Source organism: Lycium barbarum, unplaced genomic scaffold (genome assembly GCF_019175385.1).
Source record: "Lycium barbarum isolate Lr01 unplaced genomic scaffold, ASM1917538v2 unchr_scaffold_07, whole genome shotgun sequence".
Classification (NCBI taxonomy): Eukaryota; Viridiplantae; Streptophyta; class Magnoliopsida; order Solanales; family Solanaceae; genus Lycium; species Lycium barbarum.
This window is the reverse complement of record NW_026843404.1, coordinates 298,306-315,748: the sequence shown is the minus strand read 5'-3', so window position 1 is coordinate 315,748 and position 17,443 is coordinate 298,306. Positions and strand designations below refer to the sequence as shown.

General features: G+C 35.9%; 1 protein-coding gene and 1 long non-coding RNA gene across 5 annotated transcripts; one reads left to right on the top strand and one right to left on the bottom strand.

Annotated features, from left to right (window-relative positions):
• Positions 1-2,980: 2,980 nt before the first annotated feature.
• LOC132625566 (uncharacterized) lies at positions 2,981-16,865 on the bottom strand. 3 transcript variants are annotated; one of them, XR_009576905.1, is made up of 4 exons: positions 16,754-16,865; positions 7,478-8,677; positions 4,872-4,922; positions 2,981-3,378 (listed from the first exon to the last, which is right to left on the bottom strand). It is a non-coding gene; the product is annotated as an uncharacterized LOC132625566 (long non-coding RNA). The 3 variants fall into 3 exon arrangements; XR_009576904.1 differs by lacking the exon at positions 4,872-4,922 and having other exon boundaries at positions 7,478-8,654; XR_009576903.1 differs by lacking the exon at positions 4,872-4,922 and having other exon boundaries at positions 16,754-16,864.
• On the top strand, positions 8,526-16,079 carry LOC132625565 (disease resistance protein Roq1-like). Of its 2 annotated transcripts, XM_060340159.1 has the most exons (7): positions 8,526-9,031; positions 11,488-12,583; positions 12,671-12,751; positions 12,886-13,161; positions 13,268-13,337; positions 13,953-14,293; positions 15,322-16,079. In XM_060340159.1, exons 1-7 carry the CDS (start codon positions 8,526-8,528, stop codon positions 15,802-15,804), a joined length of 2,853 nt encoding a protein of 950 aa, XP_060196142.1. In that variant the 3' UTR covers positions 15,805-16,079. The 2 variants fall into 2 exon arrangements, with proteins under 2 accessions (XP_060196142.1, XP_060196140.1); XM_060340157.1 differs by having other exon boundaries at positions 13,268-14,293.
• Positions 16,866-17,443: the final 578 nt, after the last annotated feature.

Sequence of the window (17,443 nt, the reverse complement as noted above, 5' to 3'; positions counted from 1 at the left end):
ATGCACAGATGCAATGTTGAAAGAGCAGAAGTAATATAATCTGATATCTCTCTACATATTCTCTCTACATATTTCTTCTGTGTATTTACTTCATAGTTTTTATTTTATAACAGAAAGGAGTTTTAAGAATGAAAGGGGACCATCTTAAATGACCAAAAATTTTCAATATTTATTGCGAAGTGTCTTTTTAATGTATAGTTTTAGTAAGAGAGAAAAAGGGGAATAGATTAAGTGCCCGTTTGGATGGGCTTATAAGTTGCTTATAAGCTGTTTTCAATTTTTTTGAGTGTTTGGCTGACCAGCTTAAAGTCATTTTGTACTTAAAATAAGCTTAAAAAAATAATTGAGCTCATTTGACTTAGCTTATCTAAAGCAGCTTATAAGCTGAAAACAGCTTATAAGCCAAAAACATAAGTTAGACTACCCCAATTTTTATTTTTTTTTAGCTTATAAGCTGCAAACAGTGCAGCTTATAGACATAAGTCCATCCAAACAGGCTCTAACTACAGTTGTTGCATGTTTCTTTGTTGGTCTCTCTCTTATATGAATAGTCAACTGACTAGACCAATTAAGCTTATATGAATAATATGCGAAGACAAACTATTCATAATTTTAAAGAATGGATGTGAATGATATCGGTTTTATGACCAATTATCATAGGAGATCTTTGTAGAGTTATTTTTTTTTTTTTCATTCAAATTGTAACTAGTAATAGGAAATTATTCTCTCGGTAACTTAAGAGACAATAATTTAATTAACACAAAAATGATCAAGATCGAATTGCCTAAAAACATGTACCTGCAAAAGTTTATGAGATAATTTTCATAACACATGATTCAACTAATAATAGGAGTCGAAGTCCCAATTTTGACTTTATGGGTTTTAAATTTTAGAGCAGCGACTGAAAGTGATAACAAGAAAAACTTCAAGTAATGCCAATCCTTAATTAATTTATCATTAGAAAACAATCTTGAGAAGACAAGAGCCAAAAAGGATGGACCAATAATTCAGGTTCAATAAATCTAACTGCGAATCTACTCAGAAACACTAACTTTAGTCGTCTTTTATTACCGGTCATTCATGTAATCAGTCGTTTAATAAGTATAAATATTAATAGATATAAGCATCCAAAGCTGTTCTTGTCTCAGTCAATGAATGCCACCAAAGTCTAGGAGCCCACAAGCTCAATTTGAAAATAACATGAATAATAATATACAAAAGAAAGTTCTATGAGTTTCACTAAAAAAATGATTATTCCTCCCACAGTTTTCGTTGGTTTTGTGATATTTTTTCTTTTGAGTTTTAGAGGTGAGAGCCAGAATAATCTTTATAAAAATAGAATCTAATTCCATTATAGTGAAATCTAATTCCATTATAGTGAACACTTACTATTCCTATGTGATTTCGATCTCAAATTGTGCTAATTTGTAGATAATTAATAAATGGTCAACACATTTTCAGTGAAAAAGCATCTATAAATCACTAGTAAATGGCAAAAGGTTTTATTTAGGAAATTTACTTGTGATAGCTACTTCTAAGACTTATTTATGAATAGTAACTACCTTTTATTTTATTTATTGTTCATAACTAAAATATTTTCTTAAATTACACATCATAACTAGTGTCCTGTATTTCACAAGTTTCTCTTTTAAATTGGTTTTCTCTCACCTCTCAAATCTATTTCTCCCTTATCCTTCTCTTTCTCTCTCTCCGTTCCCTCTCCTGCCCCCAGATCTGTGGGATCTACTTCCCTTGCCTGAACCCTCCGAATGCTGCCCTCGATCTGTGAGATCTACTTCCATTGACGCCTTCAGCTGCGGCACAGCCAATTCCAATTGCTTTATCAATTTTTCTTCCATTGGTATTGCGAAGTTTCTAAAAGTTTCTGGATCTATAATTGGATTTTAATGCCCACAGGTCTGGTGATTATTCATCTTCGGTTAATCGGCTTTAAACAACTTTGCTATTTCTTGTTGTCCCAGTCCTAAACAATAGTTTTGATTTTTCTTATCTTATTATGAGTCAGTTATGACTACCTGTCAATAAGTCATCCGGGGCCCTCAGGCCACATGGTTGGAGCTTAGAGAAGGAAGCAAAACTCAAAATTCTTATTGAACATATTTCTCTATCATCTGCTGAGAAAAATGAAAATGGCTTGTTGGGTTCAAATGGCCAAGAAAATTGACATTTTTCTAACACTGCCACTTCTTCTCCGCAGCGGCAGCGGTGGTTCACCGGTGGTTAAACGCATACTCCACCTCCGATGAGAGTTGTGGATTTTCATGCTCATCAAGTGTTTGATAAAACGTTTCAGTATATTTCAGTGTACTGTTTCAGTATATTTCAATATATTTTTAATTTATGAAACAATTTCTGATATATTTCATTGTATTTCATTGCATATACGCATACTACAATTTTATATTTCTTAAACAATCAACCATATTTCATTGTATTCCAGTGTATATTTTTCTGTATTTGGAAGTATTTCTAAAAGTTTGAAATGGAGTAATTTTGGAGAGAGAAACGTGAGTTGTTATGGAACTTTAACAGTTATGCGTGATACATGGTTGATTTAATTTGACTTACTATTTAAAATGAAAGAATAACATTTGTTCCATAAATACAGTCTATTTTGACTCTGCCAGATTTTGTATTTCAGTGTATTTCAAAAATGCGAACTCTGTATTTCCGTGTATTTCCCTGTATTTCAAAAACGCGAAATACAACGGAATACAACAAAAACTAGCTACGATTTGTAAATATAGAAAAAGTAGTTATAAATTGTTAGAAGCTATTAAAAGGTAGCTGTTTATGTAAATTTATTTACACAGTAGCAACCGATCCTAATTGGTATCTTCTAAACACATGCTACTAGAGCAAATCCAAACATAGCATCTTAAACTAGACATCTCGATCTCACCATATGCCTTAATTTAGTAACTACCAACTGTAGCAAATGAAAGGAGACAGAAGTGCGAACCCAAGACTGTCACGACCCGACTAGGGGCCGTGATAAGTACCCGATACTTGTACCGAGCACCCCTTATCTATCGTATTACCTGTACCTCTTAGCAAGCCGTGTAAACCGAGCCATTTTTTTTTTCCTTGAACATAAACTAATAAACTCCGTTATTACCTTGTACAACAATATTAACATGCCAAAACACTATACATATATCTGTACCTGACTGACTGTACGTATCTGTCTACGAGCCTCTAGACATAGTACACTTATACATAGAAAGGGCCGGGTACTGCCGTGCCCGAATATACATACACAAAATAGTACCGCGGAAGTGAGGCTCCGGAACAACTGGAGCACTGTAGAGTACCGCTGGTAGAGCTCCTAAGGATTAAGTCCACCTGTCTGCTGACCTGCGCGGCATGAAACGCAGCGTCCACAAGAAGGGACGTCAGTACGAATAGTGTACCGAGTATGTAAGGCATGGAAGACAATGCAAGAAGTAACATAGAGTGCGATTAATAATATCATGGAGTCACAGGACATATAACGAGGCAAGAAAGTAACCTGTACATAGGAAGGCCCCTTCTTGGGCGGCTATCATGCATGACTTGTCTTTCCCTTTTAAAAACGTTTCCCCTCCATGAACGTAGAAAATAGAACTTATATTATGTCGTATCTTGTCGTATCGTGTCCTATCGTGCCCTATCGTATCCTATCGTGGCATATCAGGTCGTATCCTATCGTGTCTTATCATGGCATATTATATCGTGTAATGTCATGTCTTACTACAGCATGTCATGTCTTACTACAGCATGTCATGTCGTGTCGTGTTATATCATGTCAATGTCATAGTATAGTGTGTCATAGTGTATCATGCCATAGCGTAACTTGTCATATCATAGCATAACTTATCATATCATAGCATAGCTTGTCGTAGCGTATCATATCATGGCATAGCGTATCATAGCATATCATATCATAGCTTAGCTTTCCGTTGAAAATCTTTTCTTGTTCATATATATATAAAAATAGAACATGTCATATTGCCGAGGCGTCGGCAGCCGATCCATTTAGCCATAAATACACATCCCGCGTCCGGGCATCCCGCGTCCGGGACGATATCATGTCATGTAATGCCAACTGATCAGGTGGATATGCGTGTATAACGCTCTGCCCTTATTCCCATCTTCCCCGTATACATATGCATACATTATGTACATATATCAGCGTCTATAGCGCTCTGAATCTTTTATCATATACATATACTGGTATCATGTACGTATATCAGCGACTATAGCGCTCTGGATCTTTTATCATATACATATACGTGTATCACGTACATATATCAGCGTCTATAGCGCTCTGGATCTTTCATCGTATACATATACGTATATCATGTACATATTTTATAAACATATATATATATATATCTTATATACATATACATGTCTTATATACTTTTACATATCTTATATACATATACATATTTTATATACATATACATATTTCCATTAGAATGGTACAGTACTTATCGTTTGATAATCGGAACGAGGATCAAAAGTTTCCTTTGGATTCTACTCCAAAATAAGTCAAACGGAGCAATAGGGAAAATCCGGGAACAATGGGCCTACCTCGGGTCAAATGAGGCGGCGTACCAAATTTACGTACATTATATTTCATGACGTCACTTGTGTGGGTTTTAAGGTAGTCGGGTCCTATTTGTGCAAGTTCTAGATGTTTAGGCAATTTTTCAACATTTCATACAATATTTAATTCAATTCTACTGAATGAAAAAGGGGAAACTTTGGGTGCGGATTTCGGAGAATAGAGTTGTCCCCGAGGCTCGTATCCAACTTATTATGTTTAAGACATGCCATAGAAGGAAGGGTGAAGCCTTACATACCTTTTCCGATTCATACACGTCTCCAAAATCAAGTTTCAAGTTCGCCAAAATCTACAATTTGGTCACAATTACCAAATGTTAATTGTAAGGCTTTAAGATTTCAATCTTAACCAATACTTGTCTACAAAAATTTGGGCAGCATCTCCCCTATAAATACACCATCCCCAAAATTCAACTTAGCCAATTTTTTTATCAACAACAATCCGGGAATTCAACCCGGCCAAACTATCAACACAATGACAACAACCATGACTACAAAACACAATATAACACAACTAGTCTTCTTTCCAACATAATGCAATAGCTTTCATTCCAACTTCACATTTCCAAAACCAATCTCAATGTTTTTACATTCATTACTAATCACGATCATTACAATATAATTCGGAAGCATTTCGTATCATTTCTACCAAATATTCACAAGATATACAAAATATACAAACTTTCCACCAAAACCATAATCCATCCAAAACTTCTAATCTTCAATCTACATATTCATAACATATTTCCATCTTCCAATTTCATCAACCATAATCATAATTTGCACCTTAATAATTTCATTTTCATAATTACATAAATCTACCATAAAATCACAAAACTTCTCATAACCACTTAACAACCAATCTTTCATGCCAATATGGACTATTATCCTTTCAAATTCACCAACTAACATAATAATTCACATTTAAAGCTCCACTTCTATAATTACATAAAAACTTCATTAAAATCATATAATTTCCTATAACTATTCCCAATAATTTTCCATGCCAACTTGAACCATTTTCTTCCATTTCCAATATAAATTTCACCATAACCACAACTAGAATACAACATAAAATTCAACTCATATTATTTATACAACAATATACATATATGTCCACTTACATATATGCACACCCACTTTGTAAACTTCCATATTTCCATAAATTCTACTCATTTCTACATACTACAACATAAACCAACCTTCATAACATAATAAAAAGAGATTAATTCTTACCTTTTTCTACAATCTTTTTCACTTGACCAAGTTGTCAACTTGAAGAAACAAGTGTTCTTTCTTCCAAAATAATTACACCAAGTTGTAAAGGACCCTTGAATTAGTAGAAATACCACAAGAAAATAATTTTTGGGATAAAATTTCAAAGGGTCAATTTTTTTCTCCATGGCCGTATGGCCTTTAGTTCTTTTGCTCTTGTTTCTTTTGTTCACTCTTTCTCAATTTGTCTTGAAACTTCTATATGTTTCAAGACAATTAAATGGTCCCTTTTATTTAATTATCACATGGATAATTCACTTGGGCTTGGGTCCTTTTTATGGACCATGGCCGGATGTCCCCTATTGGGCCTGATTTTTCTCTTCATTTTTTTTGGGCCAACTCGGTTAATCCCGAGTTGGGCCTAGCCCACTGACCTTTCGACCTTAAAACGTCCATATCTCCTTGTACCGATGTCACCTGGGAACCCACGACCTATGGTTGGAAAGCTAATTCAATTATCTACAACTTCTATTTCTTGGTATTTTCCAAATTCCAAACTTATAATACCGTTTTTGCCCCTAGAAGTCAAATCACCCGAAAACGTTTTCTTAAAAATATTCGTTTGGAGGACTTCCACTTTGATTTGGCCCAAGGGTCCTTCTTGAGTTGTGTTTAACTTCACATATGTGATTCATATGACTTTTCAGATGTCCAAAAAAAATCTCGATGTGTGGGCCCCACCTCAGCTTACAAATAATCTGACGAAAAAAAAATACGGGATATAACATCTTTTTTTGTGAGGAATCCCCTCTGGGTCCTACATACTCAGGTATTGTCTCTGCCAGGGTACAGCCCGTCCGCCCAAGGCCTTCGCCCCAACCCTCATCACGCTGCAGCGCTACGGGGGGTCGAACGCGGAACCTCTGGCTCCTTTACATTCCCCAGAGGGAATCGCCTCTTACCAAGCGAGACATGTCATAGTTTAAAATTATTTACTGACATTTAATTAACTAAGATAAAGTTCTAAGCATGATAAAAATTAATTCCTTCCCTATGTTAGGTTCCAGATATTTATGTAATAACACAATTTTAGTTGTATGTTATCTCTTTCCTTAAAAACTCTTCTCTCTCTGTGGATTAGTTTGTTATTAGTGAGTTATTGTTCTTTTCTACTATTTTATACATATTCCTACATTTACATTCAAAGATAAGAACGGCAAAAAGTAAACTCCAATCTATGATAATAATTAAAACTAAAGAATTGTACGACAATATTTGCCAAATAAAATCTTTTTATACGTACCCGTACAAAATATTTGCCGAATAAAATCTTTTTATGCGTACCCGAAAGGTAACGGATGCGGGTTTCCCCGGACTTAAAAAAATCTTTTAAAAAATTTGTAAGTTATCTCCCATAATGCTTACTCCTGCAGAGATGACACTCTCTTTTAAAATTAGCTATCAGATGATATTAAAAAAAAGTAAAATAACTCTGCAGGAGTAAAAAAAAAAAAGTAAAACAACACACTTTTCAGGTCAATTGACCGTCAGAATGACGAAAAATTGTATTCCAAAGTATTATTGGAAGTACAGAAATTTGGGAGAAAGAGAAGGAATTAAGTATTCTAACCACGATTAAGTGAAAATTGTAGAAGTACCAAAATCATGGCAACTGTTGTAGTTGTTGATGCCTCCTATCCTTGCTCTGCTTCATGCTCAAGAAACCCCAGCATCTACAAATCTAGTGGTTCCATTCGGAAGAAAGATTCATAGAATAAACATGCTTGAAAGTTACAAAATCATAGGCTTTAGATTTCGACGACGCCTTGTCTATTGTAACTATCGCCTCATCTAGTCTCTATATGCAGAAATGGTGGTCTACCAATCAAGACCGCGAGCGAAGCGTTTGCGCGGAGAGATGTCGGCGTTAGCAACAAAACAAACAGCCTCCAAGATATCAGGGCAGCGAAGCCACGCAGTACGGAGATTGTCGTTGTAGTTTTTTTTTTTTTTTTTGGGAATTGGAATGTTTTCATTTTCTATCACTGTAGGTTAATTTAATTACCTAATAAAAATTCAGGTTGCAAGGGCGTGACTTTCCGAAAGGGCATGACTGTTCCAATTTTCTTTATAACACTTTTTTTAAATCATTTTTAAAACTTAAAAAGGCAAAAAATTGACAAAAAGGATAAATAGATTTCAACAACGAGGCATGTCACAGCGGGCCTTTGGCCTGCTTTTTATATATATATATATGATTAAGTATAAGAGAATATTTTATGAAAAAAAAAAAAAGACTTTCATGGGTTGCCCTGTCGTCTGCCGAATAAAGTAGTCAGAAAAAATTAATGCACTCAAAGAGTTGTCGTCATGTTCTAATTCATGCTACTTGCTTTAGAAAAAAGCATTTCTGTCTGGTTGCGTTGACGGACTTCCTCAGCTGCTTTTTTTTTTTTTTTTTGATGGAAGATGACTATGTACAATAATTTCAATTACTATATTGAGTATTATGACACCCCTTTTGTCGTGCATATATATAATTATAGTAATTGCGAAGACACTTCTGCAACTAAGTGTAGTCATAAATTAGCATTAATGTAATAGAGTAGCTCGCATTAAGTAGCTTTCCTCTTCTCCAGCTTCTTGTTTGAAGCAACAGCCATATATAGCCAACATAAATGATGCAGAAGAGATCTTATCCTTCCTCTGCCTCCCCTGATCATACTTTTCGGTGTAGTTACGATGTTTTCTTGAGTTTTAGAGGTGAAGATGTACGCAAAACATTTGTTGACCATCTCTATGTTGCTCTGCAACAAAAGGGTATTTACACCTTCAAAGACGATGAGAAATTAGAGAAAGGCAAGTCCATTGGACCAGATCTTATCAGAGCAATCGAAGAGTCACGCATAGCTTTGATCATATTCTCCAAAAACTATGCTAATTCAACATGGTGTTTAGATGAAGTAGTGAAGATCATGGAATGCAAGAATGTGAAAGGGCAAATTGTGCTTCCGGTCTTCTATGATGTAGATGCATTAACAGTGATGAAACAAAAAACCAGCTATGGAGAAGCATTTAGCAATCATGAAGGCCGTTTCAAGGATAACAAGGTGCAAAAGTGGAGCAAAGCACTGGAGGAAGCAGCTAGTATACCGGGCTGGGATTTGCCAACTACCGCCAATGCGTAAGTATCATGAAACCAATCTCATCGTCATAATTCTTCAATTACTCTCTACATTCTTGGTTTGTTTCTATTTTGCATCACAAGGGCCACTGCACTAGGGAGATTTGGTTTTATAATCCATTATAATAACCACTAAATTCTTGGTCCGTTTCTCCGTAATGGAAATATATCCCTCTCTTCTATCTTCTGCGCATATTGATCACACTCTACCTGATGAAGCTGTCAGACCACTGTCGAAATTCCCACAATCGACATATGCTAACACATTAGCTGTTCCACAGAGTTCAACTGCAAATTGGCCATGAACAGCAAGTTGTGACGGCAAGGAGAACTACACACAGATGTTCATAAGGGTGACTAGATCAAAGGATTACAAATTAAATGTGATTTCAGAAATGGTTGGAGGAGGAGGATGTTCCTGTAGCTCCGGTTCAGTTTCTCCTTCCGAAACTACCTTTTCATCTACATACATGAGATACTCCCTCCGTCCAATTTATGTGACGGGGTTCGGAGTACAAGGGTCAACACACTTAATTTTGACTATGGATTTACAAATACATTTTTTAAATATTTTAAAATAACATTTACATGTTTGAAAACTAAATAAAAAATAGTACAAGTCTACATAGCTAATGATTTAAAATAATTAAAAAAAGTTTGAGAAAACTGTAGTAAACAGTAACACCTCCACATAAAAATGGGACGGAGGGAGTACTATCTAAGGCAAATCCTAAGCACAGTTGGCAATCGTTGGAGCTTGATTCAGCAACAAAGAATAGGACTCATCAAGTATGTCAAGGTATATCCATTTACTTAAACCCATCCCCGAGACTATGGATTGTGGCCTAGAAGATGAAAACTCTCCTTTACAAGGATTTGTTCAAAAGGTGAATTTTGAAGTACCTAAAATATAGCAAACCCTGCAAAAATTAGAACATTCTGGAAAGGATGAATTCCGCTGATAATAAAGATACTGAAACTAGAAATCAAAATACAACAGTTGGCAACTTTGATCAAGCAGATAAAAACAGTGCTGAGAATTCTACTGAGAAGGAGATATGACAGTGACAAGCATGAATTTGACAAGGAGGAGGTGTTGGAAAAGAAGAAAGAGGATCTCAAGGATTCTAGGAAACAAACTGATAGACAAAAAAGCATGAAAAGAAGAAAATAGTCAAAGATCAAAAGAGCCAAAATTTGGATCAACACATTTACTCAGTTGGGGACCAGTGGCGGAGCCACAGCTACTCAAGGGTGTTCATATGAACACCCTTCGTCGGAAAAAATTGTCGGATGCCTATGTCAAATATAGAACTTTGTGGATATATACTAGTAATGAACAACCTTGATATAGCAACAAAGGATAGTCCAGCGGCTAAGGGTGTGCAAACTCTTGCTCAGGACGCGAGTTCGAATCCCAGCTGTGGCACAATTTTTTTATTTCTGCATTAGAGGCATTGTGTTTTTCATGCGTTGTTTTTTTTTTCCCTCACACATCCCCCGTCCTAAAATATGAACACCCTTGCTGAAAATCCTGGCTCCGCCCCTGTTGGGGACATTAGCTGTGGAATGTGCTACTGGAAAAACCTTGTAATAACAACTAACAACCTATGAACCAAGAGGAAGATAAAGTAGCAGAAAGCTTAGTTGAAGCAATTGGTCCTAGAGGAGAGAATCACTAAGATGAAGTTTCCAAACAAATCAATGAAGTAGTGGAAAAGGATGGCCTTTCCCCTAGGGGAATACCCGAACTCTTGTTGGTTCTCCACACTCACTCTTGCCTATATATAAGTCTCATGTAACTTCACTCTCTCCATTTATCTAATTCTTCTTTCATGACCAAAAACACACTGTCCCAGCCCTTTTTAGCCCTCTGATTTGCAGCAGAAACAGAACAGAGAGTCAGCTCTAATTCTTCTTTCATGACCAAAAACACACTGTCCCAGCCCTTTTTAGCCCTCTGATTTGCAGCAGAAACAGAACAGAGAGTCAGCACTACACATATGTCCCTTTAGTCAGTATAGTACAGTAAAATAACAGCCTTCTTCTTCTTCTTCTCATTTTTCCCTTTCCTATTTCCCCCCAAATCATCATTATTGATTTGTCTAAAGCCAAAACAAAACTGTTCTGTTAAATTTGTGTCAAAAGAATGATAAGTTGGCATGATCTTTATGTTGTCTTGATAGCAGTTATCCCTCTATATGTTGCCATGATCTTGGCTATGGCTCTGTCCGGTGGTGGAAAAATTACAGAAAATAAATCATACTACATAAAGAACTAGCATCAGTACCGTCTTAACAGCTTCCAGGAAATCAGAAGTTCATTAAAAGGATGAGTTCTCGTAATATTTGAGAACTGTTTTTAAACAACTATATTAAAGACAAAAATATTTTAGATAAATGAAGATTTTACTATGCCACTAAACAGAATTTTAAGACATTCTTTGTGGTGTTCAGGCATGAAGCAAGATTCATAGAACAAATTGTGGAAGATATCATGGCTGAATTGGGTGGTCAGAGACATGCAAGCAATGCTAAAAATCTTGTTGGAATGGAGTCACAAATGCAGAAAGTGTATAAAATGCTTGGCGTTGGGTCTGGTGGAGTTCGCTTCGTTGGAATATGGGGAATGAGCGGAGTGGGAAAGACAACTCTAGCGAGACTTATCTATGATAATAATTCAGGTCAATTTGAGGGTGCATGTTTTCTTCATGAGGTTAGAGACCGTTCAGCAAAACAAGGCCTAGAGCGATTGCAAGAGATACTTCTTTCTGAGATCCTTGTCATAAAAGACCTAAGGATCAACAATTTATTTGACGGAGTTAACATGCAAAAACATAGGCTGCGGTACAAAAAGGTTCTTCTTGTTCTTGATGATGTTAACCACATAGATCATTTAGATGTTTTAGCTGGAAAGCGTGAATGGTTTGGTCCCGGAAGTAGAATCATCATAACAACTAAAGACAAACACTTGCTTGTTAAGCATGATGTAGAAAAGATGTACAAAATGAGAACATTACATGAAGATGAAAGTTTACAACTCTTTAAACAGTATGCTTTCAAGAAGAACCATCCTACCAAGAAATTTGAGGATCTATCAGCTCAAGTGATAAAGTATACTGCTGGACTCCCCTTGGCTCTGAAAGTCCTAGGCAGTTTCTTGTATGGAAGAGATTTGGCAGAATGGACAAGTGAAGTGGAACGATTGAAACAAATCCCGGAAGATGAAATTTTGAGGAAACTCGAACCAAGTTTCACTGGACTCAACAGTAACGAGCAAAAGATATTCTTAGACATTGCGTGCTTCTTTACGGGGAAAAAGAAAGATTCAGTGACTAGAATACTTAAGAGTTTTAATTTTATCCCAGTTATTGGTGTGAAAGTTCTCATGGAGAAATCTTTAATTACTATTTCAGAAGGTAGGATTTTTATGCACCAATTGATACAAGAAATGGGCTGGCACATTGTTCGTCGAGAAGCTTTTGATTATCCAAGAGAATATAGCAGGTTATGGATGTCCGAAGATATTTCTCACGTACTTGCAAGAAATATGGTATGTAAACTATGACTTCCTATTGTTAATATATGTTGTAGCTTTATATATATCATTTATATGTCCACCTTCATTGCTGCTAATTAGGGCACGGAAAAGATTGAAGGCATATCTCTGAACTTGACTAAGATGTACACAGATATTTCTCAAGCACTTGAAAGAAATTTGGTAAGTATTTGCAAAAATATGCATTGTTTCCTACCTAATTAATTAGTGCAAGCAATATTATGGCCTGCAGCTTTATACGTATCAATTGCCTTACTTTTTCTCCTTTTTGCTCCAACTTTATGCTTGCTAATTAGGGCACAGATAAGATCAAAGGGATGTCATTGAAATTCACTAACGTCAAAGAAGTGAATGTTAGTGTCACGGCCTTCATGCAGATGACCAGACTGAGGTTTCTCAAAATCAAGAATGCATATGTTTCTCAGGGTCCTGATATTCTTCCTGGTGAGTTGAACTGGCTTTCTTGGCACGGATATGCTTCAAAAAGTCTGCCAATTAACTTTCAGGGAGAACGACTTGTTAGTTTGAAGTTGAAAAATAGCCGCATCATACAACTTTGGAAAGGCTCCAAGGTTTATATTAACTTACTCTTTGCTTTTCTGATAGATTGGTTTATATTTGTTCAAATTAGTACTAATTTAAGGCTTTCTTGATTCTTTTTTTTTTTCCGTATGACAGGTTATGGGAGAGCTGAAGTACATTAACCTTAGCCATTCACATAAGCTAATAAGGACTCCAGATTTTTCGGGTACCCCTAATCTTGAAAGGTTGATTCTTGAAGAGTGCACAAGTTTGGTAGAAATCAATTTTTCTGTTGGAGATCTGAAAAAGCTATTGTTGCTCAATTTGAAGAATTGCATCAATTTAAAGATCCTACCAAAGAGTATTGTATTGGAAAATCTTGAGGTTCTTATTCTATCAGGCTGCTCAAAGCTAAAAGTATTCCCAGAAATAGAAGAGGAAATGAATCGTTTATCGGAACTATATTTGGAAGCGACTGCGTTGAGTGAAGTACCCGCATCAGTTGAGAAACTATCAAGAGTTAATGTGATAAATCTAAGCTCATGCAAGCATCTTGAGAGTCTTCCAAAGAGTATTGTTAGGTTGAAATGTCTTAAAACACTTAATGTGTCCAAGTGCTCAAAACTCAAAAATTTACCAGATAATTTGGGGTTTTTAGTAGGTTTGGAGGGGCTCCATTGTGATGACACACCCATCGAAATGATGCCGTCCACCATTTCCCATCTAAAGAACCTTAAGCACTTAACTCTACGTCGATGTAATGCTTTGGCATTTCAGAACGATATGGGTCTAGCTTTCTCTAATTTATCGGGTCTTTGTTCATTGACAATGCTGGATATAGGTGGCTGCATCATTTCAGACGGAGGCATCCTATGTAATCTTGGATTCTTACCATCTTTGATGGAATTGAATCTTGGTGGTAACACTTTTACCAATATCTCAGCCGCAAGCATCAGTGGACTCACTCGACTAAAGGTCCTTCAGTTGGTTGGTTGTAGTAAGCTTGAGCATTTCCCAGAGCTTCCTCGAGCTATAGAAGAGGTGCATGCGGATGAATGTACATCTTTGAAGAGTATCAATCAATTAGCAAAATACCCAACACTGCGCCGACTTTCACTTAGCGAATGTCATCAATTTCATGATGCTTCCTTGGTTGATGCACTATGGAGTAACATGCTGAAGGTAAATAATAGTAACTCTTTACGATGTCCTCGTACATGCATCTCTAAAATTATGAAGTACAGGAATATATATATATATATGTGTGTGTGTGTGTGTGTGTGTGTGTGTGTGTGTATACCTATATATTGGGTTTTTAATAGTTTCCAAATTAAAAAATGTCATTCTTTTTCATTTGGCACGAGCTAAAAAGGAAGTGATGCCACATTAAATAGAACGGAGGAAATACTTAGAGGCCGTTTGGTTGCTGGTTTAGTTAAAGTTATGCAAGTATTAGTAATGTAGAGATTAGTTATGCAGGATTTGTTATGCTGAGTTTAGTTATGAAGGATTTAGATATTCATGTATTGGTTATTCCATCTTCTGCCCTGCACAAAATTATATATAAATTGACTCATAACTTAAAGATGTTTAGTTATGCGGGTTGTAAATTGGTAACCAGACACCGTAGTTGGTGCGTTGAATTTTATACATAACAACTAAAATGCAACCAAACATGGTACTAATTATGCTAATTTAAATACATGAATAATTAACTTCCTAACCAACAACCATGGCCCTTTAATTATCATGTATTTGTATACATCCAAAGAATTAAGGGGTCGTTTGTTTGTTGGTTAGAGTTTTGCAGGTATTAGTAATGTAGAGATTAGTTATGTTGGGATTAGTTATGCAGGATCAATTATGCAGGGTTTAGTTATTCATGCATTACTAATACATATATTAGTTATTCCATCTTCTATCCTGTATAAAATTATACATAAATTGACTCATAACTTACACATGTTTTATTTATGTGGGATTGTTAAATGATAACCAAAAACCATACTTGGAGTGTTGAATTCTATATATAGCAACTAAAAAGCTACCTAACATAGTATTAGCTATGCTAGTTTTATTACATGAATAACTCCTTTCCTAACCAGCAACCAAACGACTCTTAAGGGGTTATATATACCCATGTACTCACATTTCCCTCAAGAATGTGTTCAATGGCTGGAAAATAACAATGTACTCCTTTTATGTAGCAGGGACTAAACGTGCTACGTAATGATATCAGTATTTGTATCCCTGGATCGGAGATTCCCAAGTGGTTTACAAATAAGAAGTTGGGGGACAATGTTACTCTGACCCTTCCCAATAATTGGTACACAGAGAGCTTCTGGGGATTTGCTTTTTGTATTGTTTTTGAAGGTATGGAATGGTGCGCTCTATATGATGGTTACCTACAACCATCACAGGGATTTTCGGTTATGCTTAAATTCAAAACATTTGATGGTAAGGAAGGCAGTACACGTAGCGTTGTTGGCATAAAAGGAGGTGATACTACTATTCGGAATTCAGATCACACTCTCCTTGCCTGTGTACCATCTCGTCATTTTCTGACAGCTTACAATCACGAGGATTACCGTCCCAACGACTGGATCGAAATTGTGGCATATTCAACGGGACTAAGGAAATTCGAGAACAAAGCTTGGGGGATGCGTCTTGTGTACTTGGAAGATATTGTTTAAGCATGAGCGAGTAGAGAGATTCACTTCAAGAGAACCTTTTGGAGGAAGTAACATACTTTAGGGACCTTGTCAGGCATTAGTCCACTTCCGTGTATTTTATGAGTAAGTTCCTGTAAAAGGGAGGTTTATGTGTAAACTGTCTTTATTGTTAGTAAAATTGCATTATTAACCATAGTAACAAAAAAATCCACCAAATTCCTCAGAAAAGCCAATACGGAATGATCCATGTATAACAGGCTCTCACAATGACCCAATATAATGGTTATATAGGAGTCTTGAAGAACCCATTTCTTTGTTCCATTTTTTGTTTTTTGTTTTTTGATGACATGAGAACCCGCAGCTGCTACCCTTCGGGTGCACACAGGTCTAGCTCCTGTGCAATAGCTCGCAAACCACACAAGAGAGATAACCCGCACTAAGCAAGCCCTGTGCGACGAGCTCGACCCAGAAGACAAATCCCTGCTATCGTAGGCAGGGGTTTCGAACCTGAGACCTCCATTATGAAACCTCCATGCTCAACCAACTGAGCCACCCTTGCGGGTTTCTTTGTTCCATTTTATGTGACACGATTTCCTTATTCGTCCGTGTCATTCTTTTAAGCAAATCATTGGAAAAAATCACTATCAAGATCCCAAGACCTGAACTCAGAGTACATCGTTCATAACCAAACTCTAAATTGTGCATCTTTTGAAAACCCAAATTAACTAGATTGTATTAATTCCTTGACATGATACTAAAATCTTCAGTCTTTTCTTTCGTAAGTTAGAAATTTCAACCCCTAAAGTAAGATTCTATCACAAGGAAGATTTTAAGTATTGCAGTACAATTGAATTATTGATAGGTCACAAAATCCTTACTCCAAAAAGATACTATAAATAGAGTCTGCACTGCATAGAATTATCCTTAAAAATATGTAACAAAATTAAAATTTAAGAGTGATGAAGATAACCTGGAGAGCCACACTCAGTTAGCCAAGAAGACCAAGATGACGTTTTTGATTTTCATATTGCACCTGTGTTTGGAAGCCAAAAGTGGGTCTTTTTTCTTTGCTGAAATTTTCAGCTTTGTTTTGCTTCTTTTTTAAGGTTCTAAATAGAGAAAGTGATAAAATGATCCCTTAATTTTTAGGATAGATTTAAAATAGCCCCCTTAGTATGGATTGAATTGTTTTGGTACTTTAAGTTTGTTCAAAGTTAAGACTTTTAGTCTCCGTCAATTATTTACTTAAATATAATGTTAGTTAAATTTGATAGAACTAGTAGAAAGAAAAAGATTTAACCATAAACAGAAGACAGTCTCATCAAAATCCTAAAATATGCAACATAAAAAACTGCACTAAGACTAAAAAATATAAAAAAAATACTAGCAGAAATTACTCGTTAAAAAAGTTGAGCCTCTAGAAATTAACCAGAAATAACATAAATTACAAAAATTGTACCTCTAATTACGAGTTGTCGCTAATTTTCTTCCTTTTTCCATAGTTGCCATCAATCTAACCGATAATATTTATTAGATATTGGCTTAATGCATATCCGCCCCCTAAACTTGCCTTTTTCTTTTTTGCATCTCAACTAGGTGTTGTTCCTATTGAGTTCTTGAAGTCGTGCTCAGGTGTGTCTATCAAACACAATTCGACTTA

Coding starts and splice junctions, on each gene's coding strand:
- LOC132625565 (XM_060340157.1), top strand. CDS start 8,526: ATGATGCAGAAGAGATCTTATCCTTCCTCTGCCTCCCCTGATCATACT. Junction 12,584..12,670: donor ACGTACTTGCAAGAAATATG/GTATGTAAACTA, acceptor GCTGCTAATTAG/GGCACGGAAAAGATTGAAGG. Junction 13,162..13,267: donor AACTTTGGAAAGGCTCCAAG/GTTTATATTAAC, acceptor TCCGTATGACAG/GTTATGGGAGAGCTGAAGTA.